Source organism: Herpailurus yagouaroundi, unplaced genomic scaffold (assembly GCF_014898765.1).
Source record: "Herpailurus yagouaroundi ecotype Mexico unplaced genomic scaffold, PumYag 185, whole genome shotgun sequence".
NCBI classification, from domain to species: Eukaryota; Metazoa; Chordata; class Mammalia; order Carnivora; family Felidae; genus Herpailurus; species Herpailurus yagouaroundi.
The window spans coordinates 7,618,902-7,644,248 of record NW_024412416.1 but is presented as its reverse complement, the minus strand read 5'-3'; the positions used below and the strand labels follow the sequence as shown (position 1 = coordinate 7,644,248).

The 25,347-nt window shown below is 49.7% G+C and overlaps 1 protein-coding gene across 6 annotated transcripts in view; it reads right to left on the bottom strand.

Moving 5' to 3' along the window:
• The window catches only part of NTRK3 (neurotrophic receptor tyrosine kinase 3), a 398,556-nt gene that overhangs the window by 153,332 nt on the left and 219,877 nt on the right, over nt 1–25,347 (bottom strand). For all 6 annotated transcript variants that reach the window (XR_005796183.1, XM_040493712.1, XM_040493713.1 and 3 more), the window contains exon 12: nt 14,309–14,497. Coding sequence is in view for 5 of the 6 variants with exons in the window: in XM_040493712.1 (XP_040349646.1) it covers nt 14,309–14,497 (189 nt within the window). In the remaining variant the exon portion in view is untranslated. The remainder of the gene's footprint in view (nt 1–14,308; nt 14,498–25,347) is intronic.

The window sequence follows — 25,347 nt, the reverse complement described above, 5'->3', positions numbered from 1 at the left end:
TGGTGGGCCCCACGGGCCACCCAAGCTAGCATCTGTCTGGGAATCTGCAAGACCATCCTCAGTCTCCCAGAAGGTGGGGTACAGGTGGAGGTCAGCTACCAGGAAGGGGAGGCAGCCCGGGCCAGGGCACAGGCACGTTCCTGAACCCCCAGGTGGGAACCCTGGCTCCACCACTGACCAGACAGCGACCTTGGGCAAGTACCACAGTTTCCTGATCTGCCAAGTGGGGGTCGCAACACTCACGTACCAGGTAGGCTTCACGTAGAAAGACCTAATGAAGGGAAGAGCAGGTGGCAGGCTCTGTCATACCGTGGCTTTGTCATTTCCTAGCCACGAGACTACAGCAAATGTCTTACCTATCCTGTGCCTCACTTTTCTCAGCAACAGCACCTACCCCATAGTTTTTAAAAATTAAGCCCATCTATTACATTTTTGCTGTTTTCTTTCTTTAAGTTTATTTATTTATTTTCAGAGACACAGAGAGAGCATGAGCGGGAGAGAGACAGAGAGAGAGGGAGACAGAGAATCCCAACAGGTTCCACAGCAGCAGCATGGAGCCCGACGCGGGGCTCCGTCTCACGAACCATGAGAGCATGACCTGAGCCGAAATTAAGAGTCAGATGCTTAAGTGAGCCACCCAGGTGCCCCTATTTCGACTGTTCTCAGGTGCCTGAGAGCAAGTACTGTGCAGTGAAAGATTTTATTATTATTGTAGGGTACTTGAGATTCAGAGCCTGGTTAGTAATAGGCACTGACAGGTATCGAGGAGGTGTTGATTCTCTTCTCCTCACCAGCCCCCGCCCCGCTTACCCTCTTTTCACCCCTGCCCCCACATCCTCCCCAGAAACCACGCTCCCCAAGGATCACACAGCAGCTCCCAGGAGTTCACACAGCTTGCTCAACTGAGATCATCGCATCCAGCTGAAGCCACATGAAGGAATTTTTCCTTGCTCGGGCATGCAAGCATAGCCTTGCAAATCAGCGGGACCGTTTACCCGGCCAGAACAGCGATGACGACAACCACAAACTGCCAGCTTGCTCTCCCTAAAAGGAGAAAAACGGGGGGTAAAGCTGACCCAGAATCACTTTTCCCATCCTCCTCCTACCACCTCTATCTCGAGAGGCTTCTGCTCACTCTCAGAAGAGCAGGACGGAAGCAGTCGGCAAGGCCGCACGACAAGGTGAGCACGATTTACCCTTGGCAAAGCACCGCAGGGACGGGCGTAGTCATTTCCAACAGCCACTCCTGGATTCTTCCTTGCCAACAGAACCCTGATTCTGTGCCGGTGTCCACTCCCCTCCAGGCAGCCCCGTGCCTCCGGAGAAGTATGTTCCATCCCCAAGCCCAAAGGAGAATCTGGATGAGCCTCAAGTGCCTGTGGTAATTCCGTTCTCTTGGTGGGGGACGGGTTTAGGAATACGATGTCACTCCAGCCAATGAGACAGGAGGGAACGTCTCCTGGGGGCTTTGGGGAAAGGTCTTCTCAGTTTCAACAACACACAAGGAGAGACAACGCTGTGCTGCCCCGGGTCCATGTGCTTAGTGGTGATGCCTGAGGCTCCTGCAACCATTTTGTAACCATGAGGGGAGCCAGTCCGGTGGTAAAGCAAAACACAGAAAGACAAGAGGCAGGACAATCACAGAAAAGCAGAGCTGAAGTCCTAATGTGCTGGGAGCCTTCCCAAGCTATTTAGCGGAGCTAACGTGACGCTCAGTTTCCTTCTTGTGTTAAGCCCAGTGGGTCATGACTGTCTGGCACCTGCAGCCGAAAGGACCTCAACTGATACAATCAGTGCCCAAAACATGAGATACGTGTGCAACTATGACAAGGCCCACATACGTGTACATGTGTGTCTGGAGGATGTATACGTTCGTCAAGAAAAGACTAAAGGGGCCTCATATTTCAAAAACGAAGTCACCTGAGCAGATGAGCATTACAGCTCTAGCTGCGGAGGGCACCCTACGGGCACAGACATACAAGTAACTCAGTGAGAGGGACTTGGGAAGGAACACGGGTAAAGCAGGGGGGTTCACGGGCACTGAAGTCTCATCCAAGTAACGTTTACTGCCAAGGAGAGGCGTAAAACCAAGAGTAAAAACCAAACAAACGAAAGAATCCCGCTGTGAGTCTCTTTCCCATCCCCCGTTCGGGCTCATGGTGTGTTGGTCTCATTAGCCCAAAAGGAAATCGGCCTGAGCCCGCTGCTCATCTACATCGATCATTTCCTGACAACCACGGTATTACCGTGTTAACTCCTAAGAGCATCTCGGTGGCTGCGGATCTGGGTGATAAAACGCGATTTCTTAGCGTCGGGGAAAAGAAGTCGTTGGAGGGAAGGATTCTTGTCTTTTGAGAAATATCATCGGGCTTTGAAAAATCTCTATTCTTGCCACCACTGAGCTGGTTTCCCACACCAGCATATTTGAATCAGGGGTTGTAACAACAGTTGTAAAAATACTGTTGTCAGGGAAAACACGATCTATGTATGTCACTTAGGCAAGATGACAGGACGCTTTCAAATTCTCATGCCACTTCATCTCAAAAAATACCAGCTCAGGTGGTCGTGTTTTCTCATCTCAAATTTAGAGATGCTGGGTGCCTTTCCCAGAGTCCCACGGTGGCTGAGCAGGTAGGCTGGGACCAGGGTCTAGGACCAGCCCCCTACACACTCCTTTTACTTTCTTTTCTAATGAAAAATGACCCCCTAGAACCAAGGGTTCGGTTCACTCTCTCGGCTGGTTGAGACCTTGCCCTGGCCCACTCCGTGCCAAGAGCATCATATGCCCTTCTTGAAATAAAGAAGCACTTTGACCTTCCACACCATGGTTTGGAAACAGTGGCTTGGGAGGCTGACAGCCTGCAACTCATGCATTTCTCCTTAGGAACGGCTCCCTGAGATTTCAATCCTAAGTGGCAAGTCTGCCTGGAAACAGTGAAATGCAGGAAACAGGAATGCAGTGAAAATTTGGCCATGACCAGCATCGCCGGATCTGGGGGTTTAGGAAGAGTTAGAGGCACCTGCAAGAGCTTCTAGGCCGAGAACAACAGACAAAGACTCCCCTGATCCATTTGAATGAAGGGCGCTTAGCTCTCTGCCAGAAATCCTGAAGAATGCCACCACCCCAACTCTGGGCATTCCCATGGAACGCAGCCACTTCCTGTCCCTCCCAGAGGCTTGGGAAGAAATGTGACAGCACACATGCCAAACGGGTTCAGGCCCATCTGGGCACCCTGTCACATGAGTTACCACATCTGCCGGGGAGGCGAAAACAGAACCCCAAACCCCCAGAACAGCCCAGAATGCGATCCGCTAAACATCTGTGTCCACAAAGATGCTCACAGGCCTACCTCAAGAATCAGGCTCAGAGGCTCAATAAATCTGGCTAACACCGCAGACCCAAGGCCCCTCTTGCAACGTTGCAATGACCTTCATCCTTGAAGGCTCCCAGAATGCCACAGTAAGAAAGTTATTTAATCCAGGTTTTCCTGAATGTACTTGATCACAGAACATCGTTTTTGAGAAATGCCTGTTAGCACCTCTCAGAGCACATGGCATTCGAGGCAGCTGGGGAGAAGATGGAGGGCATTTGGCCTCTGGGCTTCTGGCTATGCCATGGGTGGGTAGTGCTTGGGTGTTCAGTCGTTGAGCATGAAGAGTACAGCACAACGGGAACCTCCGGCCCCTTTGGCAATATCCCATCAGGATTATGACTCATGTGCTCATTCAGAGGAAATGGAAATGACGACCATTTTCTCCTGGAAAAGGGCTTCTGGAAAGAGAATACTAATAGGGGCGACCACTAATGAACGATAGAGCTCCCTGCTGTCCCTAAACATGGGGGTGGGGAACTTTTTTCTCCTTTCCCACCTTTTAGCCTCTGCCCATAAGAGAGGAGTTTTTAGAGGCACCCAGGTGGCTCAGTCGGTTAAGTGTCCAACTTCGGCTCAGGTCATGACCTCGCGGTTCGTGAACTGGAGCCCCACGACAGGCTCTGTGTTGACAGCTGGGATCCTGGAGCCTGCTTCAGATTCTGTGCCTCCCCCCTCTCTGCTCCTCCCCCACTCTCTCTCTCTCAAAAATAAACAAACATTAAAAAAGAGAAGTCTTGGGGCGCCTGGGTGGCTCAGTCGGTTAAGTGGACGACTTCGGCTCGGGTCATGATCTCGCGGTCCGTGAGTTCGAGCCCCGCGTCGGGCTCTGTGCTGACGGCTCAGAGCCTGGAGCCTGTTTCAGATTCTGTGTCTCCCTCTCTCTCTGACCCTCCCCTGTTCATGCTCTGTCTCTCTCTGTCTCAAAAATAAATAAACGTTAAAAGAAATTAAAAAAAAATTAAAAAATAATAAAAAAGAGAAGTCTTAATCTCGTTGGAGACACCAGAAAGAACCCCCCCACCCTTCCCTCGACCTGTGTCCCTGGCCCCTCCCTTGGAGAAGTGAGTGATGTATCTGACGGGTGAGATGGGCAGAGTCCATCATCTACCATCTGGTTTCTCTTCTGAGCGGGGCTCACACAGAAACGGGAGAGTCTCCCTGCACATGTGGTTTTCTACAGGGCTGCTGAGCTCCTGGTTTGCAAAAGGTGAGGCAGGCAATAACACCCCCCCCCCCACCCGCCGCCCCCATGCAACTAGATGAACATCCGCTGCTCAGACCCAACTCCTGTGTGTGCCTCCCGAATTCAGGATTTGGGAGAGGCACCAAGAAGCCCACTTTGGCTTTTTAAGTCCAAGCAATTTTCTTCAGTCCAGCAATAAAGCCCGACTTTTGATTCCTCTCTGACCCCTGTGTGTGTGTTTTCGGCTGGTTCTGAATTATCACCCTGATAAACCTCAGAACAGACTGGATGCCAGAATCCAGTGGGAGGGGAAGAGAGAAATGTATCTCTGGCTAGTCTTGGGCTGGACAGGATCTCCAGAGGGGGCTTAATCCTCCCACTCCTTGAAGACAAGACCGAGGACAGGCCAGAGGGACAAGCAGTCCCTCTGCGGCTAGGGCTCTGAGGGAAACCAAGGACCCACTCTACAGCGTCCTTACTTTTAACTGTGGGAAGTGACCCCCACCCCGGGCCCGGGTGCAGTGATGCCCCTCCAGGCTAGGGGTCTTCCCCTTCTTTGCTTAGCCAACTTGAAGCACGTGCTTCTCCCCCCAAGTACTTTTTTAAAGCCAATTACTGTGTATTTACAGTGAGTACAATTATACCTAATTACTTAATTAGCATGACTGCATGCAGCTACTAACTTTGAGTATGTGATTATCGCACGGAAGCACAGAACAGATGAGGTCATGATATCCAACAGGAAGGCAGGTTGTCTTGGCTCAGGAAGATGGAGGGAAGTCTGTCTCTTTGGGCTAGTTGGTTACGGCCCCAAAGTGTGTGCTCACGAATGTCTAAGGTTTTCATGTAATTGAGGGGAAATGGATAGTCTTCCCGGGACAGGGAAAAACAAAGACCAAATGTCATGCTTAGTTTATGCCTAGATCTGGGGGTCCTGGGAGTCGGCGACCAACAGAGGTTAATCTCTAGGGGCTAGGACCCTCAGCAGGACAAGTATGCGGGCCCAGGACATAATGGCCTTGACTCCCAAGATAACCCATTCTGGCATCATCTAGCTCTTTCCAGAAAGAAAGGCAACTGGTAATGTGTCAGAGCCATCTTTTCCTCCAGCAATGTTGGGATCACCAAACTGAGCATCGCAGGATCCTCAGGGGTCAGCTACTTAGTCTAGTTGTATTTGAAAACGGGCTTAAAGAAGAACCAGAGGGAAACAATCCTAATCTACGTTCACTTAAAATGTCCTCTGAAAGACTCCCTGGCGAGCAAAGCCTGGAGACAGCCCATCACTGAAAAAAGCTAAGGCAAAATGTCAATATTACCTTCACCAACCTCTGATCCAAGCTGTACATGTAGTTGGCCCATCAAGATCCACCCAGCAGAATAAAGGAGGAGATGCCTCCCCCCACCCCCCTCCATCCACATCGGTCCTATTTCTCTCCGTGTCACGTCTAGCCAAGCCGGCCTTCTAAATCAGCCACAGGGAGCAAATGGCAGACCCTGGTATGCCAGCTTCCTCTTCCCAGCTGCAATCCCAGAGGAGGAGCTCACAGCCCAGCCCTGTAACCAGATCCCCTTCCTTCCATCAGGCAAGTCCATCAGAACTTCAGCTAGAGAAAAACCTAGAAAGCCTTACTCTGCAGTAGCAGCTGCCGCTGCCGCCACTTCTGCTACTCGTTTGGGGGGGGGGGGGGGCAGCCTCCCAGACAAAGGAGCCCATTTTCCATATTTCATCTGCAAGTCCATTATGCTGAGCTAAGTGGCTGGGAATAAACACCCATCATTACCCAGCACTAAGCGATGTTTGTTAGTACAGAAGGTGACAGAAATCTATATCATGCCAACGCACTATTAATACTGCATTATATGCACAGGCTCTGGGCTTCCTACCACAGCTGGGAAACTGGCTTCGGCAGCTCCCCTTCCAGAAGAGGCACGCTCCGTGGCCGACTGGCCCAGGAGAGGAGGAGGAGACGAGCCACTCGCTCACTCCCGATGAAGGAACCTCTGGTTCCAGCTGAAAGGGCACAGACCTAGAGGCTCCAGCTTTGGTTATCTGTGTGCAAGTCGTTGTCTGGTAGGCCGATTGGGTTAGGGGGGATGCCCTGAGGCCAGCACCCCCAAGCAGCTGCAATGTAGCCAAAGAGGTGTTAGGAAGGGCAGGTCCTCCACCCCACCCCAGGGCCCAATGTAGGGTTACCTGCCACTTAGTAAGAGCCCAGTGAAGGTCTGCTCAGCGGCCAGGGAATGAAGGAGAAGAGAGAGTTTGAGGGAGCCAAAAGAGATGGGTTTCGACAGCCTCATGAGAACGAGAAGTTCTCTCATGAGAACGAGAACAGAACTGCCAGGTCAGCCGGGGAGGGTGTGTGGCAGATGTAGGGAGACAGGAAGAGGGGACCAGCCAGGAGGGGCTGACAATTAAGTGCACACCTATGGTTCCAAGTACAGACACTGGTGTAGAAAACAGAACCGGTACAGGAGGCCCAGGAATCCAGAGCCAGCTTCACAATGACACATGGGGAAAGAGAAGGCATCAGCAAGGCTTCGGGGAAACCAAAACAGAAAAGGAGTCAGTCAGAGGCTGGAAAGGTGAAGGCCACCAGGGGCTGGGCTTGGCCCCATGGTAAACACCCCAGTCAGTAAACCGAGGGGCCGGTTTTGCAGTGAACGTGGTGCCTGGCCTCTGACCAGTGACAGGTTAGGTGTGAAGCATGCTCACTATTAGTCTATGTGAGTATCCAGTAAAAAGTATACAATCAGCAGTTGCTGGTAGGGCTTAGAGCACAAGAGAAGGTGCATCATACACACACGTGTATACACACACACACACACACACACACACACACACACTCTCCAGAAAGCACACTAAGAAGGCAGGTGCGTACCATCCCAGGAGATCCTCGGGTAGGAGCTGATCGGCGGAGGCCAGTCTAATACAAAATGAAAAGAACCAGACTCGGTGAAGTCACTTTGAAAAAGCCAATTTGGCAGTCTCTTACAAAGCTAAACATACTCTCCCCATACAATCCAGAAAACACACACACCTAGGTGTTTGCTCAAAGGGGTTAAAAACTTACGTCCGTGCAAAACCCGCCCACAAATGTACATAGGAGCTTTACTCATAATTGCCCAAAACAGGAAGCCACCAAGATGTCTGCCGTGGACTGAGTGGGTCCCTCCAACAAGAGATATGTTGACATCTTAATCCCCAGCACCTTGGAATGTGACCTATTTTGGAAAGAGGGTCACTACAGATATAATCAGTTAAGTCAAGATGAAGTCATACTGGAGTGGGGGTGGGGGGGGCACTCAGCCACTAGGCCCGGTGTATGCAGAAGGCAGCCATGTGAGGCTGGACACACAGAGGGGGTGCCATGAGAGGACAGAGGACTGGAGAGTTGTGTGGTTGCAAGGGACAGAGGCAATGCCGCCAGAAGCTAGGAAGGGGTGAGGAAGGGTTCCCTAAGGGTTTCAGAGGGAGCATGGCCCACTGACCTCCTGTGTTAGACTTCTCGCCTCTTGAACCTCAAGAGAGTAAATTTCTATTGTTTGAACCCACCCAGTTGGCGATACTTTGTCACAGTAGCCCTGGAAAATTAATACAATGCCCCCCAATGGGTGAAGGGATAGGAAACTGCGGTACATCCATTCGATGGAGCCTTAGTCGGGATAAGAAGAAATAAGCTATCAAGCCACGAAAAAACTTGGAAGGGAAACACCAAAAACGCACGTCACTAAGTGAAAGAGGCCCATCGGAAAAGCCAACACACGGTAGGATTCCAACTATATGACACCCGGAGAGGGCAAGACGGTAGAGACAGTACAGGGATCAGTGGCTGCCAGAGGGTGGGGAAGGGAGGTGGACAGGTGGGCCGTAGGGGACCTTTCAGGGCAGCGAAACTGTTCTGTGTTGACACTGCTCTGTCACAACACGCACAGCGAATGCTTTCGTAAACCATGGACTTTAGTTGATAATATGTCAGTACGGGCACATCAATGGTAACGAATGCACCACGCTAACACAAGATGGCAAGAACAGGGAAAACCGGGGGCAGGCGTGTGAGGGAGTGAGTGGAAACTCTCTGTACTTCCTGCTTAATTCTTCTGTGAACCCGAAACTGCTCTAAAAACAAAAAGTAAATAAATAAACACAAATGGACTCAACCCCAGGGCCAAGTATTGCCTTATCTGAAGGCAACCACGATGCCCTGGGGACTTGATTCTGTGAACAAGGGTAAGTGCCGATCGCCAGACCAAGGCTGACCCGGCCGCGTGACCACAGGAAGCTTCAGCCAAGGTCCTCCTGGGAATCCCATCCCTCAAGAGCCCATCCGCAGCACTGTCCTGATCCAGGAAAGGGGGAGCAAAGTGAGCCTCCATAAAACAATAAAACTGCCCTCCTTCCTCCTCAGCCAGCTGTGGTGAGTGCAGGAGGTACAGAGTAAATGCCTGTGGATCACTGCAGTCCTTGGCAATGAGGCTGGATGGGAAATGGGAGGGACGCTGCTGTCTGCAGGCCTGGGTTTTAATCTCAGCCTCTCCCCCAAGAGCCACGTGATCTAAAAGTCATTCAAGCTCACTGAGCCTCAGTTCTTTATCTGTAGAATGGGGACAGCAGCCTCTTCCTCAGAGAGGGGGTGCAAGATCGCCTGAACAAAAGATGTATGATGCCACCCCAACGTCTGGTCCAGAGGAGGCTGCTGACGCAGACCAATGACCTTTCCCTTTGTGTCTAGAAAGTCTGGGCCGTGAGAATACAGTCACCAGGCGTCCTCAACACACACTGGTTGGTTCCTCCTTTGCCTCTAGTCCCACATTGTATCTTCAATAGATAATGGAGAATTATGACACAAAGGAGCTACTTCTTGGAACACATTCAAAGTCAGGTTTGGGAAACAGAACACACGTTTTTGAGAAGCGACAGGATGACCTAAGATTTGATTCAAAGTCATTCAAGACTAGTGCGCGGCATTTACTCTAAGCCAGGAGTTCCCGGGGGGGAGGGTCACTTTGCCATCGCCTGGGCCTAGGAAGAGGTTGGAAATGAGCCAGATGCTGAATGATGAATAGGGGTGCAGAAAGGAAGGAAGGGGTAGTGTGGGGGCCAAGTGAGGAGGGGAGATGGGCATTTCAAGCAGGAATTACACTAAAGCAGCAGGTGTGGGATTGGTGTTCCGAAAGGAAGCCACCAGGGGTAAAGGCCGGTGAAGCACCAGGCAGAAAGGTGGAAGGTGGGCTCCATGAGTGGCCCCGAGGGAGCAGGGGGTGCCGTTTGCCACTTGGAGATCAGCTATAGTTGGCAGCAAGTTCCTGAGGGTAGGGACCATGCGTGTCCCGTTCCCCACTGTTTCCAGAGCCTAAAAGGAGGCCTGCCACAAACCCTCAATAAATCCATTTTGAACGGATGAAAGGGAGAAAAATCAGCCCAACGACAGTGACTCGGAGGAAGACAAAGACAACACAAAAGGGTGCGGTCTAGTTTTGCAAAGAGATCAAGGGTGGCCAAGTCAGGGTTCCTGGAGAAGCGGAGAGGGAAATGGAGCTGCAGGGCAGGGACCTTAAGAAGGTTCGGGGGTGAGTGGAAGGTGAGCAAACAGACACTCTCTGCAGGGGAGGAGAGGGGAGGGGACGGCTGGCCGGGGTGGGGCGGAGTCCCTGGCGAGATCAGAGGGATGGAGAGGTGGGGCAGGCCAACTCTGGGAAGGTAACAAGCAAGACAGAGACACCCTGTGAATAAGGCAGGTGCCCTGACCTGGGGACAGAGCAAGGGAGGGCGGGAAGGCGGGCACAGGTTGGCTCCCCAAACGGCCTCTGCTCTCCCAAGCAAGAGGCGACGGTCTTCTGATAATGGGTTTTGGAGAAGGGGATGAACAGAGAACTCCAGGGCTTTATGCAGGGCCAAGGCGCCTTCCAGCTGGCCCGCGGAAAGAGCCAACGCGTGACTCCTCAGGCAGCAGCCGGGATCCAGCCCCAGCATCTGCAGGACAGACTGCAGCCGAGGGCTGTCGCGAGGGTGACCAAGGTAACCGAGGGCTCCACGTGGCTACAAACACCGCCACACCTCCCCCCGCTGGCCCATCTAGACCGGCCCCGCAGTTTCTAGTTCTGTAGGATCTAGCCCCCCATCGGCTGTGTGACAAGGAGGCCTGTATCCATTCCTTGATATTTTCGAGAACCAGGGGGGCTGTAAATAAACAATGAGGGGGCCTCATTAGGCTTCAGATTCCATACCTACTCCCGAGGAGGAGCTTTTTCATTCAGGTCTTTCAGAGTCCCTGGAAAGGCTGAATAAATTGAGAATAAAGACAATGCTGAGCACGGAGTGCTTGCTGGGAACACAGGCAAGCATCTGATAAGGGAAGGTATGAGGCGATCCCCAAACGTCCCTGCAGCCCTGACAGGCTAGGAAAACTGCCGGGGACCAGACTGAAAGACAGACAGAGGGAAAGCAGAGGACGGGAGCAGCATCCTGACCTCTCTGGTCAAAAAGGTCCCACCATTTATGGTAAACACGTGTTGCGGAAAGAAAGGTGCTTCTGTGCGACATCCATCACTGGGAAACCGTGGGAAACAGTGTCTCAAGGCAGGTGTACGAGTCCCTGCAATCTCTCCCCACGTTGCACATCTCCCATGGGACGTGGGAGGGAATCGATGGGAGAGCCCCCAGGAGATGATAGGAGGTCTTTTCCTCCCTTAATACCCTGTGCCTTGCCAATCTCCCTCCCCGAAAGGAGTGACCCCAGCACCGTCTGCAGAGTCACGAATGTTCTCTGCTTCTTGATGTGCCAAGGCACGTGTGGTTTTAATTATTTATGACAGTGTCTCACTGCACACGGGGATGTGCCGCGGAGTCACTTTTCTCAACTGATAAAGCCTTTGTCATCAGAGACCTGCTGCCTCTTGGCTGGCAAATCTCAGCTGAGAGGCGGGCCGGGCACTGCCTCTACCCGTCAGCGTGAATCAGCCGGGGACTCACAGAGGCGGGGCTAGCCAAGTCCCGTTACGAGGCTCCTGCGCACCCCTTGTTGTCGCCATCCATGTTTTCCGAAAACAGTTAGGAGCCATCCGCGGTCTACTGACAGGACAAAATATGCTGCTTCCCCGAAAAGGACACTTCCCTTGGTATCGGAGGGCTTTAACAACCCGAAGGCAGCTTGTGATTTCCTTCACTGGAGGTATGGCTTGTTCCCTTATTCCTTCCAGTCTTCATCCATAAACCTGCTTCCCCTCCACCTCCACTGACCCCTTCTCGTTTACAGGGACGTACTGCCTGGATCCTTCAATAGTCCGCTTTGAATCACAAATTAAACAGAGATTAGGAAGGAAGGCTTTTCTTCTACACCATTTCATAGGGCCATAGCTCCTTGGCTGGGACTGGATCCTCACATCAAAGGACACTCCGATCCCATAGCTCTCTCCACGGCTTGCACTTTGATGGCCCAGGGGAAACCTCCTTCCCACGTGCCAGATTCATCCCCACCCGGCAATCGTCCTGGGAAGCTGGTATCAGGAGCTCACGCGACCCAGAGATTAGAACACCAGGAGCCCAGAAATTCCACCCTCGTTATTCATGGATTTCGGATTTACAAAGTCACCCACTTGCTAAAATTTAAGCGTCACCCCAAAACCCACACTCTTGGGTGCTTTTATGGTCATTCGTAAACAGGCAAGCAGTGGCGAGAAATCGGAGGCAGCCGACGTGCACATTTCCACATGACGTGCTACCTTCTTATTTCAGCTCTCCTACCATAAATGAGCGTCCCTTCTGTAGTCCCTTTAGTGCCATTTTCTGCATGTGTGCTTTTTGTGGGTGATTTCACTGGATATAATGGCCCCAAGCATAGCACTGACTTTCTAACATTCCAATGAGCAAGAAGGCTGTGGTGTGTGTGCCTTATGGAAACAACAGGTGTGTTAGGTAAGATCCGGGTGCTAGAAAAGCGTCCTTCAGGCATGAGTCATAGTGCTGCTGACTCTAAGTTCAATGTTAATGAACCAGGGATATCTATTAAATAGGCGTGTTTAGACAGAAGCACACATAAAACAGGTTATGTATTGATTAGTTGATAAAAACGCTGTGACCAGATGCTCACAGGAACCTAACCCTGGATGTCTCCTAGGAGCAAGGGCTCAGCAGCCACTAATTCAGTGTTCACGGTGACTCTGTTGGAACATAACTACTGTAAGTAACGAGAATCAATTGTGTATTCAATACAGCAAGGCCTAAGTTCTGTTCAAATGCTAACATGGCTCTGAAAAGCTCAGCAGCGTCAACTCTAGACCTGGCTTGGACTCCATGCTACCACCCCAGAAAACCTTTCCTTCCAGCCACACTCAGGCCAGTCCAAGATGAACCTGACTGGAGGCAAGACCTTTAGCCAGAGCAGAACCATTCTTAGCACTGTGTTCCCCCACTATTTATCTGACACCCAGGTATTTTTCTTCCCTTGCCCTGGTCCGGAACCCAGATATCCTTCCTCTGACACTGACGGGGGTGGGCGTCCAATAAACACAGAGACCAATTCTGGAGGACACCCAAGGTTGGAAGGCACATGATGATCTCATTCTGACTCGAGCCCAGAACCTCCCACTGTGGTAATCCTCTCTCTAAAAATTGGAACCAGAAAAACAGAAGCAAAGGTCAGTGAGACAGCTGAATGCCCACTCTGCCGTAGGACGGACCAGCGGGAGCAGCAAGAGTTCCGTGAGCTACAGTGTGGCCCGAGTACAGCTCTTGGAAGAGCAAGACTCGAGGTGCCTCTTCTGTGGCCAAACCCTGAGCCCCGCGGACAGAAGAAGAGAACCTACGGCACAAGCCTGGGGACGGGGAAGGGAACTCGCAGCCTCCCCATATCTCAGTTCTCCTGTCGGAAGATGAGGCCTTCCCATAACCCAGTCTTTCCATCCCTTCCAGCTCTCAGGCAATCTCCAGGGGCCTCTGCTGTCTCTCCTGAACTGGCCGACCATTTCTTGAGGGCAGGAGCAGGGGAGGCTATGCGCTGGGGTTGCCAGCCCTACACTGACCCTGGGACACAGGGAAGGGAAGAACTGCTGGCTGGAAGGTCCAAGCCACGGAGGCTCCGGAAGCTGGGAGAGGCCCTGGGAGCTGGGAGAGGCCCTAGCAGAACTCAGCAGGAACACAAAGAGAGGGGCTGGAACCAACAGCAAGTAAGAAACGGGGAGGAAACAGGTGCCCTGAGTCCTCTGATCGGAATGAGACATCTGCAGAGGGAGGTGAGGTGTCCAAGTGCTGGGACCAGGATCAGATGCTCAGAAAGTGCGCACTTCGGGGCACTGGAGGGGCAGCTAGAGAGATGTTTCCATTCAAAATGTGCCCACCACCCTTCATTCCCTTGCCCTTTCATGGAGGAGGCTGGGGTGGAGAGTCTGATAACCTCAGGGGCTGTTGTCTGGACAGAGTCAGGTTACACTTCCTAAATGCATAGGCCAGGTCTGTAGAGAAGACCAGCCTGGTCTGTACCCCCTGCCTTACTGGGAGCACCTCTCCATGTGGGGCTGGGGCTCCTGCCTCTGAGCTACTTCTCATCCTGAGCCCCCTGTGCCCCAACGGAGACCCCTTGATGAGGCTATTTTTTTCAAGTTTTGAGACAAACAGGGAGGGTCTCTTAGAGAGTGGGAGGTTAGCAGGTGGCAGGTCACCTCAGAAGGTTCCAGAACCCCAGCTAGGTGGTCTGTTGCCATGGCCCCTCCCCTGCCCTCCCCAGAAGGGACAACATTCTACTCCAGTACTCACACGTGTCTGGCTTGTGGCAGTTGTGTCCCTGACGGAAGTACTGGGGGTTCTCAATGACTGGGATCCGGGTCATGCCGATGACCACCGTGTCTGGCCCAGCGTCCAACGACGAGGGTGTGGTGATGCCATGGTTGATGTGGTGCAGCGGGCTGGCTGAGTCCTCCTCGCCGCTGATGACAGCCACGGGGCCTGCACACACCAGGAGAGACACAGGACTCTGATGAGGTCATGTCTGGCCAGTGCCTGGCCCTGCCCACAGACCCTTTCATGATTTTGGCCACCACATTTCCTTAAGAGTAAAATCCACTGCAAGAGTATTCCCCGAATGCTCTGGAGTCTGCATTCAAAGAACCACCTCTGCATTCTCTTTCTTGAGAGAAACATCCACGCTATCACACACCATGGAAACAGCTGCAAAATAAGAGTGTATCAAAATGACTAGGACATGAATTATTTGTACTTCCCCCAAATCCAAATTAGTTCAAAATAATGCAAATTTTACATGAGTTCTTGGCTTATGTAGGAACAACGGGCTGAAAAAAAATTTTTTTTTTTTTTACACAGCAGGAACTTGCACCCTGCCCCTCCTCCCTTCAGGAGCTTTAAAAACTATTTTTTAATTTTTTTTCATGTTTTGTTATTTATTTTTGAGAAAGAGACAGACTGTGAGAAGGGCAGAGGCAGAGAGAGAGGGATACAGAATCTGAAGCAGGCTCCAGGCTCTAAGCTGTCAGCACAGAGCCCGATGCAGGGCTCGAACTCATGAACCACAAGATCATGACCTGAGCCGAAGTCGGACACTTAACTGACTGAGCCACCCAGGTGCCCCAGGAGCTTTAAAAACTATTGATGCTGGGTCCCACCTCCAGATTTTGATTCAGTTGGTCAGGGGACAGACCTGGGCATCAAGATTTAAAGAGCTTCTGTGTGAGTCCCTGGCATGGCCAGGATCTGGAGCCTCTACTTAGAGTCTTGGAGGCTGAGAGCCTTTCCAGAGTGGCCCTTGGAATCCTACAGGAACGTATGTAGCTTTCGCTGGACTCTATCACCTCTACCTCTCTCGGTCCACGGGGAAATAAGCCGAGTATGAGCCCAGAGGGAGCCAGCTTTCAAAGTGACAGTAATTTGTCTGCGTCACTGATAGCCTTCAGGCAACTGGGTCAGTATCCCACTCTTGAAGGATCCACCCTGCCCCAGTGGCTTCAAGGAACATCATTCGTGTCTTCACCAACCCCGACTCCACAATTTTCTAACCCAAAGAAGAAACCCAGTAAGTCGGGTTATTTACAGAGATAATTATTGCCGCCATCTTGGCAGAGCAATGGTTCTGTCTGGTGGTGAGGTTCTCCCATACATACAAACAGAACCCGGGTAAAGTGCATTAGCTGTGACTGTGGCTTCATACAACTAGTGTTTGAAATGGCTGCTTTGCAAGACACGTGGTCCCAAGACAAAGTGCCTGCTGTGATTTGGTTTTGCGACTTGAACAATATTTCCACGGCAGAAATCCATTACATCTACTGAAGTTTATGGGGAGAATATTTCCCATCAAATAGAGAGGGGAAGCACCAATGAGGCAGAACTAAAAGGGAGACTAGTAAATGCAAGCTGGGGACCCTGAATTCTACTCCGTCGGCACAGACAGGCTTATTCCAATCCATGACAAATGCCTGATGGTGTTTGGAGACCGTGTGAAAAAGCAGCAATGAGTGGCGATAATCACTTGCCCTGCAACCAGAGAGGCCAGTGCCTGAAAACACCTTGTAAACTTTGAAAAACTTCATCGTGATTCCAATTCATCAGTGAAAGCATAGCACGGGTTTTTACCACTCCTCCCGCCCCAAATGCCTCTAAAACATGAAAGAAAGAAAGAAAGAAAGAAAGAAAGAAAGAAAGAAAGAAAGAAAGAAAGAAAGAAAGAAAGAAAAATTAAAGAAATATTTGTACACAAAGAGCAAGAAGAGGGGAGATGAGAAGAAATAAGATATTTCAGTGTTTTGGAAGATGCAATGTAAAATGAGGAAAGCTCGCTTACAGGGACTGCAGGGGGAATATTTACGGAAGGTCAGCTCTGCGGGGTGGCCTAGTACTTGAAGGGACAGGGTCGCCCAGAAGGCTGGGGGGTAAGGCTCAGGGCTGGAACAAGGTACCCAGGCCATCACCTCGCTCCCAGTCTAGTGGTTTCTTCCTGGAGAAAATTAACTGGAAGGGCTCCGGGGAAGGACTGGCCCCCTTCCTCTTGCTCCTAGAAGACAGAAACCAAGAAGGACCGTGCCTGCCATCTACCCTACTCCTAGTCTCCTCTGTAGGAGATTCAGGGGATGCTTCTCTGCAGAAACCAAATGCCTCAAAACAAACAAACAAAAAACAAAACAAAACAAAAAACACCTAGCTGTTTACATGTGGCGGTCTCCCAACGAAGCCATGCTTACTTTGTGATCATGCCACAGTGAAGGCTAATAGTTGACAAGGCCCATCTGTGTGAGTAAGTGCTTTCTAATCCTTGATTCCTAAATATGAGAAAATAGCCCAGGATCACCAGACACTTAGGCAAAGCTGCGGCATGAAAGAGAGAGTGCAAGACAGACAGACAGTCAGGGACCGACAGGAAACGGAGGCAATGCAGGGAGCAGAAGACTTCTTTTCTAAATCACTAATGTCCTCAGAGAGACCAATGAAGATATCACACCCATAAAACAAGAGGATATTTAAAACGTGAACAGTTTAAGGCTAAGAAAAAGTCCCTGAGAATTACGACCATTAGAATTCGAAAGTCAAAGAACAGCGGAAGAGAAAGCCAAGGAAATTTTCCAGAAACTCAAACAAAAAAGAAAGAGGAGGTAAATAGAAAGGAAAAGATAAAATTAAAGACTCCATCCAGAGACTCGATATCTAATTAAGAGAAAGGTAGGGTAGGGAGAGGGAAGGAGAGAGAATAAAAAGATTAAAGAAAGGATTAAAAAAATTAGGGAAAAATTTCTCCAAATGATCTGTCTACTCAGTTTCCAGCACAATTAATACACGCCTGTGTGCATATGGTGTAAGCACACGCACCCCCCCCACACACACAGATGCATCAAGGCACAAAGTTATGAAATGCCAGCATCTTGAGAGAAGACGCTAAGAGCTTGTAGGAGGGAGGGAAGGGTCCCATTTCGAAAGGAACAGAAATCAGAAAGACAATGCAATTCTCCATTACAACCCACTGTGGCTTCCCTGTGCAATTCCTTCAAAACTTTGACGGACAAGTTTTCAGCCAAAACTCTACCCCTAGAAGTTTGTTCACTCATTGTAGAAAGCAAAAGAAAGGTATTTGCAGGTGTGTAGACATTCGCCTCCCCCTATCCTGGGAAGCAGCAGGAGGGGACACTTTGGCAAGACAAAGGTACAAATGGGAAAAGAAGGAATAGAAGATACAGTTCCAAAAAGACCAAATAACAGAAGCCCCCCCACCCCCACCTCACCCCCTTCTGTTCTCAGCATCATGGGATGTGCGTTGTTATAGTGACACGGAGGCAGGACACCACATCAGGAGGAGTCTGGAGAAGACAGTACATTGGGACGTGAGCCTTTTACTGTTTCTTTGAATCTGTGTCTCACAGAGTCAATGGACAGCGAGTGGTCAACAAAACGTTCCAAAGCCTGTAATCTAAAACGGTCTCTACTTTCTCAACGTTATTCTAGGATCTCAGAGGGATAGGTAAGGGCCATGGGGAGGAGAAGGGTCCTGCTACAGGCTCCTAAGCCACGGGAAGGGATGGGGTCACCCAGGAAGACTTCACAGAAATCTAAGAATAAAGCAAACGTTGAAGCCCTAATCCTTAAAATGCAGGCAGAGGAGGGGGAGCAGGGAAAGGAACATGAGAAGAAACAGCCAGAAAAGCAGAAGAGAATCAGTAAAGGACACTGTCTTAGAAGTTAAAGGAGGAGAATCCCTGCAAGTTCAAGAGCATCACATACTAAGGCCAAGTAGGGTGAAGAACGAATATAGGCCACCGTACATGACAACACGAAGGTGGCCTTAATGACAGCAGTTCCCACAGAGGAGTGACAGGAAGAAAACATTCAATTACAGCGGGTTGAGGAGTAAATTAGAGATACCGTAATTGCCATAATAATTTTATTATTATTTATTATTATTATTATTATTATTATTTATTATTATTATTATTGTGTGCATTCTACGCATCAGGCTCTGTAAATGCAACTCCTTTAACTTTATAATGCTTCTGTGAAGTCAGTACCACCATTTTCCCCATTTTACAGATGGAGCACTGAGGCATAGAGCCGTGCCTTGCCCAAGGTGATGCTGGGATACAAACCACCAGTCTGCCCAGAGCCTGTGCGCATGACCATTACGCGGCACTGCCTCCTCGAAAGTGCAGACTGTGGGCGAAATTGTTTGTTCAAAGGGACGCTTGGTCATTCTGGTACATTATCCTCCTCGTGACCATTTGCCTTCAATTGCAGATCCCTGAGACCCTTTTTAAAGAGGTTCCTCTTGATCCTTGAGAATGGGGACAAGAGTGAATCACCTCATTAGACTCACGAAGATAGATTATGGGTAATTCATCACGAGCTCCGGGTCCCAGAGCTGCTGAACGCTTGTATTCCGCTACATCCACATCAAAAAGAGCACTGTGCCGTCAGACCGCTGTCCGGTCCCTGAGGCCCTCTTACTCACCTCTGCTCCTCCATAAACCACAGTCCTTAAAATAAAAGCCAATAAAGAGTGCAGAGACCCATCACTTCAAAGAACATAAGAGGACACCCCTGTAGCTTGCTCCTGCCCACCTGCACCAGCGTCCAGCACAGTGCCCAGCACGGCTGCAGCCGGTGCTGAGTGAGGCAAGTCCTTTCTTTGGGACAGGGCTGCCCTGGATACGGCCGGACATGTGGCCTCTGTGGACCTGGGCATTAAAAGCCAGTATCAGGGGCGCCTGGGTGGCGCAGTCGGTTAAGCGTCCGACTTCAGCCAGGTCACAATCTCGCGGTCTGTGAGTTCGAGCCCCGCGTCAGGCTCTGGGCTGATGGCTCAGAGCCTGGAGCCTGTTTCTGATTCTGTGTCTCCCTCTCTCTCTGCCCTTCCCCCGTTCATGCTCTGTCTCTCTCTGTCCCAAAAAATAAATAAACGTTGAAAAAAAAAAATTAAAAAAAAAAAAAAGCCAGTATCAGATTGATCAGTGGTAACAAATGTACCCGGGCACTGGGAGTGAGGGAGGCTATGCATGGTGGGGAAAGGGAGGGGAGGGACACAGGAACTCTCTGTACCTCCCACCCAATCTTGCTATGAACCTAAAACTGCTCTAATGGAAAATTAGGGGCACCTGGGTGGCTGTCGGTTGAGCACCCAACTTTGGCTCAGGTCATGATCTCGCAGTTCCCGAGTTCAAGCCCCACAGTGGGCTCTATGCTGACAGTCCAGAGCCTGGAGCCTCTTTCAGATTCTGTTTCTCTTTCTCTCTCTCTCTCTCTCTCTCTCTCTCTCTCTCTTTCTCTCTGTCCCTTCTCTGTTCACACACTGTCTCTCTCAAAAATAAATGAAAACACTAAAAAAAAAGTGTTTAAAAAAATAAATGTTAAGAAAGCCAGTCTCCCCACCCAACACACAATATATTTCCCGACACCCCGCAGGATGACAGAACTGCCCCAGGTTGAGATCCACTGACGGGGCACCTGCATTCATTCTAGGAACTGATTTCTCTCACCAGCTCTGGTCACTTCTCACATCACTTGCCTCAGGGGAAAACCCACAGACCCTGGGCCTGTCCCCTGGGCCCCTGGGACAGAAGACTGTCCCCTGGGGCCCCTGGGCGGAAAAAGCATTTCTTCTCCCCTTAATAACCACAGAGAACAATGTATGCAGACATAAAGGAGAGCGAGTAATGGGGGGGGGAATCTCATCTGTCCAAGGAGCCCCCTGTTTTCCTGAAGCCACCAAAGACTATGGCAGGTCAGGAGGAGGAGTTAAGCTTGCTGTCTTCCAAAGTCTCCCAACACACACACACACACACACACACACACACACACACACACACACACACCTGTCTAGTACCTGTGACAGGCCTCTCTGCTGCACTAATCCTAATGCAGTACACAATTATTTTGTTATGCCGCACTAACAAAAAGGAAGAGAGACAGGCTTGCAGGCTGTCTCAAAAGTTCCAGCTTTTGAGAGAGAGCCAGGAGGGAATACAGGTCTGCTCAGACATTCCCATCACATAATTTTTTCCCCAAACTAGTGCCTCCTTTCTTTTTCTTTTAGATCTATAGTGGGTTTTGTGCTTCCAACCATGCCATAATAGAACCACTGGATAATTAGAGAAAGCTTGATGGCCCAGGCAGGTGTCGTGCCCAGCAGGATGGTCCGAGCTGTCCTTACAGAGTCTTTCTCTTTCATTTTCCGCTCCTTCAATGGGAAAAAATAAGGGGGCCAAAATGGAGTAGCTCAGATTTTCATTAAGTGGTTGATTCCAATGTGGGGTTGGGTTCCCCCAGAAAGCAAAGGTCTCTGATGAAAACATGAGACGGAATTTCACTGTGGTACAGTGAACTCTGACACAGGTGAGTGGAGGCCCCATCGCAGAGGAACTGGGGGGTGCCAAGTTGCCATGAGGTCTGCAGGGAAAAGGCATCCTGCAGAAGCTCTGAGGAGTCAGGGTCCTTAGTGATAAAGGATATGGGGGGACGATGCACAAAATGAGCCAGGGAAAAGCAACAGTGTCCCTGGTAATGTGTTAACACATAAATGCTCACTTCCCCTTTCATCAGGGGGAAGACTTCTTTGGAATCACTTCACCAATGTCCTGCCTTTGTCACTAAAATCTTTCTGTTCCACCAACTCCCTAACTTTCAAAGCATTAACAATTCTCAGAAGACTGTCCCCAAGAAAAGCCAGCCACCAATTCAACACAATGGCATTTGCTCAGCCAATATGCAGAAGTGGTTCACCTCCAATTTCCAAAGGAATGACTCAGAGTCCCAAGGATGTAATTGTGACAATTATTCTCTTTTCATCTGACCCTCAAAATATACTGTTACTCCCATCTGACCAACTAGAACACGGATCCCCAAGTAAGCTTAATAATTCACTTTCCAAAAATTGCCTGCGTAGGAAATGATGGAGCCTGTATCTGAATCTATGCTTGTTCATCTCCAAAGTTCTTCCTCTTCCCACCCAACTACCCATGTTCTCAATAGTATTGCTGACATGAAATATTTTTTGCAAGCAGACCTTGGTATAAATACATGAGGCCATATAAAGAAGCTGGGACATCTGAACCAAGGAATCGAAAAATAGATCACCAAGTATCTTCAAGGCAGTACAAACTCATATAAAATAACTCTGGGCAGTCAAGGCCAAATTTATGGCTGAACTATAAAATCCTAGGCCCAGGATCCATTTCTACATTCCTTCATTTATCTTTGTACTTACTTCCAAGGTGGAGGCAATCTCACCAATTCAGAAAACCCTCTTACAACAGTGATTGTTATGAGAGCTGTTCACCAAGTATTTCTAGGTGCTGGCAGGAGGGCAGTTTTCTGTACCCCTTCAAGTTAGGTGCTGCCCCATCGCTTTCTTTGGCTAATGAAAATTGAGCAGAAGTGACATGCATCACTTCCCCATGGAGGCTTTAAGATCCAGTGTGTGACCTGCCACCTTCTCTTTTTCCTGCCTTGGCAAGTGTGGAAGTATGAGGCAGAGCCTCGGGCCACTCCTGCCCCTGGGTGAGGCAGACACAGAGCAGAAGGCTCCAGCCAACACCAGGCGCATGTGTGGCATAAGTAAGAAATACGGCTTTGTCGCACAAGACCATTGAGATTGACAGGGGTGCTGTTTGTTACCACAGCATAACCTAGTTCATGCTAATACAGAAATGAAACCATCCCCACATTTAACAATGTTACTTGAATGTTTTCCTTCACAACATCTTCAACAAATCTTTACAAAAGTATCCCATGCAAAGGATGCTCCTTTCATCCTCAATGATGTAATTCCTTTTAAAATGTCTCCTCCTAGCTCTCTGTCCCAAAATTGAGCTCTAATCTAATCTAATCTAATCTAATCTGGTTCCACATGGAGGCAGACCATGACCTCCACTGTTGGAAGAGACTCCCCCACCACATATCTGACTTGGGAAGTAAAAGAAAACAACCCTGAATGGGTCTCATGTTTTCAATGTGTCAGAATGAAGCAAACAAGCCAACCTTTGAATTAAGAAAATGATTTTTTAAAAACCTCAACCTTTTCCTACTGATAAAAATCAAATATTGATGTGTCCCTGGTGAGTGAGAGCTTCGCATCAACAAATCTGGGAGCAGGAACTCATAAAATGGAATAAAGTGAGAGCACAACAAACACAATTAAAAACCCAGCCATGCTCAGAGAGGGATTCCATTTACTGTCTCATAAAAAAGAGCCTAGTCCTCAGAGGCAAACAAAAGAAAATCAATTTCTTTAATTTTTATTGGCAGATGTGGGACAGAGGCCAAGTGAACACGGGCTGTGCCCAAGAGCGTACCTGGAGACAAGTCACCAAATGTCTGTTCCTGGGCCAGCTCCTGTGTTCCCTCCCCTCTCTGTCTCCTCCAGCTTCCAGACAGACGTAGCCCCCATGACCTCAGGGACTCACAGGCCCTCTAGGCTGCCCAAAAAGCCATGCCCTCCTCACTTCTTGGTGCCCCTTCCTGAATCATTTCCCAAAAGATAAGCTCCATTCTCTGGCTTGAATTCCCTCCCAGCCTCTTGTAGGAACCAAAGGTACTGTTCATGCCTCCTAGCTTCCCTAGCTTGGGGGTTCTCATCGGTGATTGAAAATGATGCCTCTGATCAAACAGCCCAAGGGCACACATTTAAGGAAAGAGAAGGCAGGACCGAAACTAAGAACAGTGGCTTCCCTCACCTCAGTTAATCATCACAACCCTGGGGGTAGATCCTGTCATCCAAGGGATGCCACTGAGGAACCTGAAGCTCAAGGAGCTTGACCTTGTCCAAGGTCACAGAGTTAATAAATGGTAGACAAACCCACATCTACCTGACTTCACAGTTTGGGCTCACTTTGTGGCACCATGCTGCCTGACCCTCTAGGATTGTTTTTCTGACACTGGGACAAGTGATCATGGATCAAGCACAATCTCCCTCCCATTCCCAATCTTTATTCCATCGAGAAGCCATCTGTAAGAAATCTGGCTTCATTTAGGAGTGGAGCTTATGACATTTCCAGAGGACTTTAGACCCGGAACCTGCGCACCACGTTGTGGTTAGAAGGAACAACTCCTGTGTCGGAGATCCAGGCAGAAGAATGGCAGGCAGCAAGGGACCCGAGAACAAGGAAATATGCAGCCTAGAGGGACGGCAAACATCATCAGCTTTCTCCAAAGACTATACAGACAGCATTTCAGAACATTCCAGGCATAAACAGGAAGCGAATAATTACCTCCCAGTTGCATATGTAAGACAACTGGAATACAAAATGCTGGTGCTTCGGTCCAAGGCCCCACAAAAAGCTTACAGCTCAAGTCTCAGCATTCCTCAATTCATCTTTAGCCACTGTACTTGGACTAGCCAGTGTACCCCAAAATAGGGGCATTCACCTCCCCCCAAAGAATTATGCGGAGCTCTTCCCCCAGCCTCGTGGGGACTTTTGGCGAATGGAAGGAGACATCGTACGTTGTGAGCGTGTTGTACCAGGTGCTGGCATGTGGGATCACTGATGTCTCCACACCCTTCCCACACTCACATCACTTTTTCCACTAAGGGAACTATTTTGCGTAATCTGCAACATCTTAGTTCGACACCATGACCAAGAGAGTGACAGGCCAAATTTGTATGAGCTAAAGCCCATATGCCTCTGAGTTTACCTCGTTCACGAGTGGGAAATGCAGTACCTAAAACCCCAAGGGTTGCCCTGTGGATGAAAGGTCAGGAGAGACAGAGGCCCTGCAGGTGCTGGCTGATGGGGGGCTTCCCGGAGGGCCTCTCAACAGCTGCACGGGCCTCACACACTCCTTTGCAGGCAACAGCTCACCCAGGGTATGCCTGAAGGAAACCCTCCTCATAATGCTTCTGAGTACATGTGGAGAAATGCCACAGCATCTTGTCACCTGCAGAACACCGGGCTTCTTTCCCCAGAATAGCTAATGCTTGATGAGCACTGACTGACCACCAGGCACTGTCCTGGGCTTCGTGTTATATGATCTCATTCAGTGCTCACGGTGGCTGCATAAGGTGGGTCCTGCAAGCAGAGTCCAAGCAGTCAAGGGGTCTGCCCAAGACACACAGCTAGTGAGTGACAGCATCGTGATTCTAAATGGACCAGTAAGACTCCAGAGCCCCAACTGTTCATCACTCCCCTATATCCTCACGGTGCGTAACTGATATGGCCTCAAATTGGTGAGGTCCACAATGAAAACACTTCAGAACAACAAGACCCCTAAATCTCAGACACTGAAATGAGGTCAAATTTATGGATGGAAGTCTAACGATTCTTCCAGGCCATTCTGAGCTTGTAAACTCAACCCCAAGCCTTGGGAATCCTGTGTTCGTACCCAGCTCCCCCCTGGGCTTGACAAAGAGCCCATTACCTTATGACAGACTAAAAAGATATTTCTCTCCTTATTAGAAAATGTTCACTGGGAAGATACAAGGCCTCCTAGATGCCTCAAATAGGGAGAGGAATGAGATCACAGAACCTTTAGAATGGGGGACCCATGACAGATGTTAACTAGGCTTACTGTGGTGATCATTTCACAGTGTATACAAATATCCAATCATTACGCTCCACACCAGAAATTAATACAGTGTTATGTGTCAATTGTACCTCAACAACAAAAAAAAGACAGGAGGGTCCCATGATTTTGTGCATTAAAACCCATAATCTAATATCAATGAAAGCCCCTCATTTCTGTATGACTCATTATCACTCACAAGGCGATTTCCTCTCCATGAACTCACTTAATCACCACAGCAACTCCCTGAGATACTCAACACCCCCTATTTCACAGATGAAGAAATGGAGACACAGAGCTGTTAAACCGAC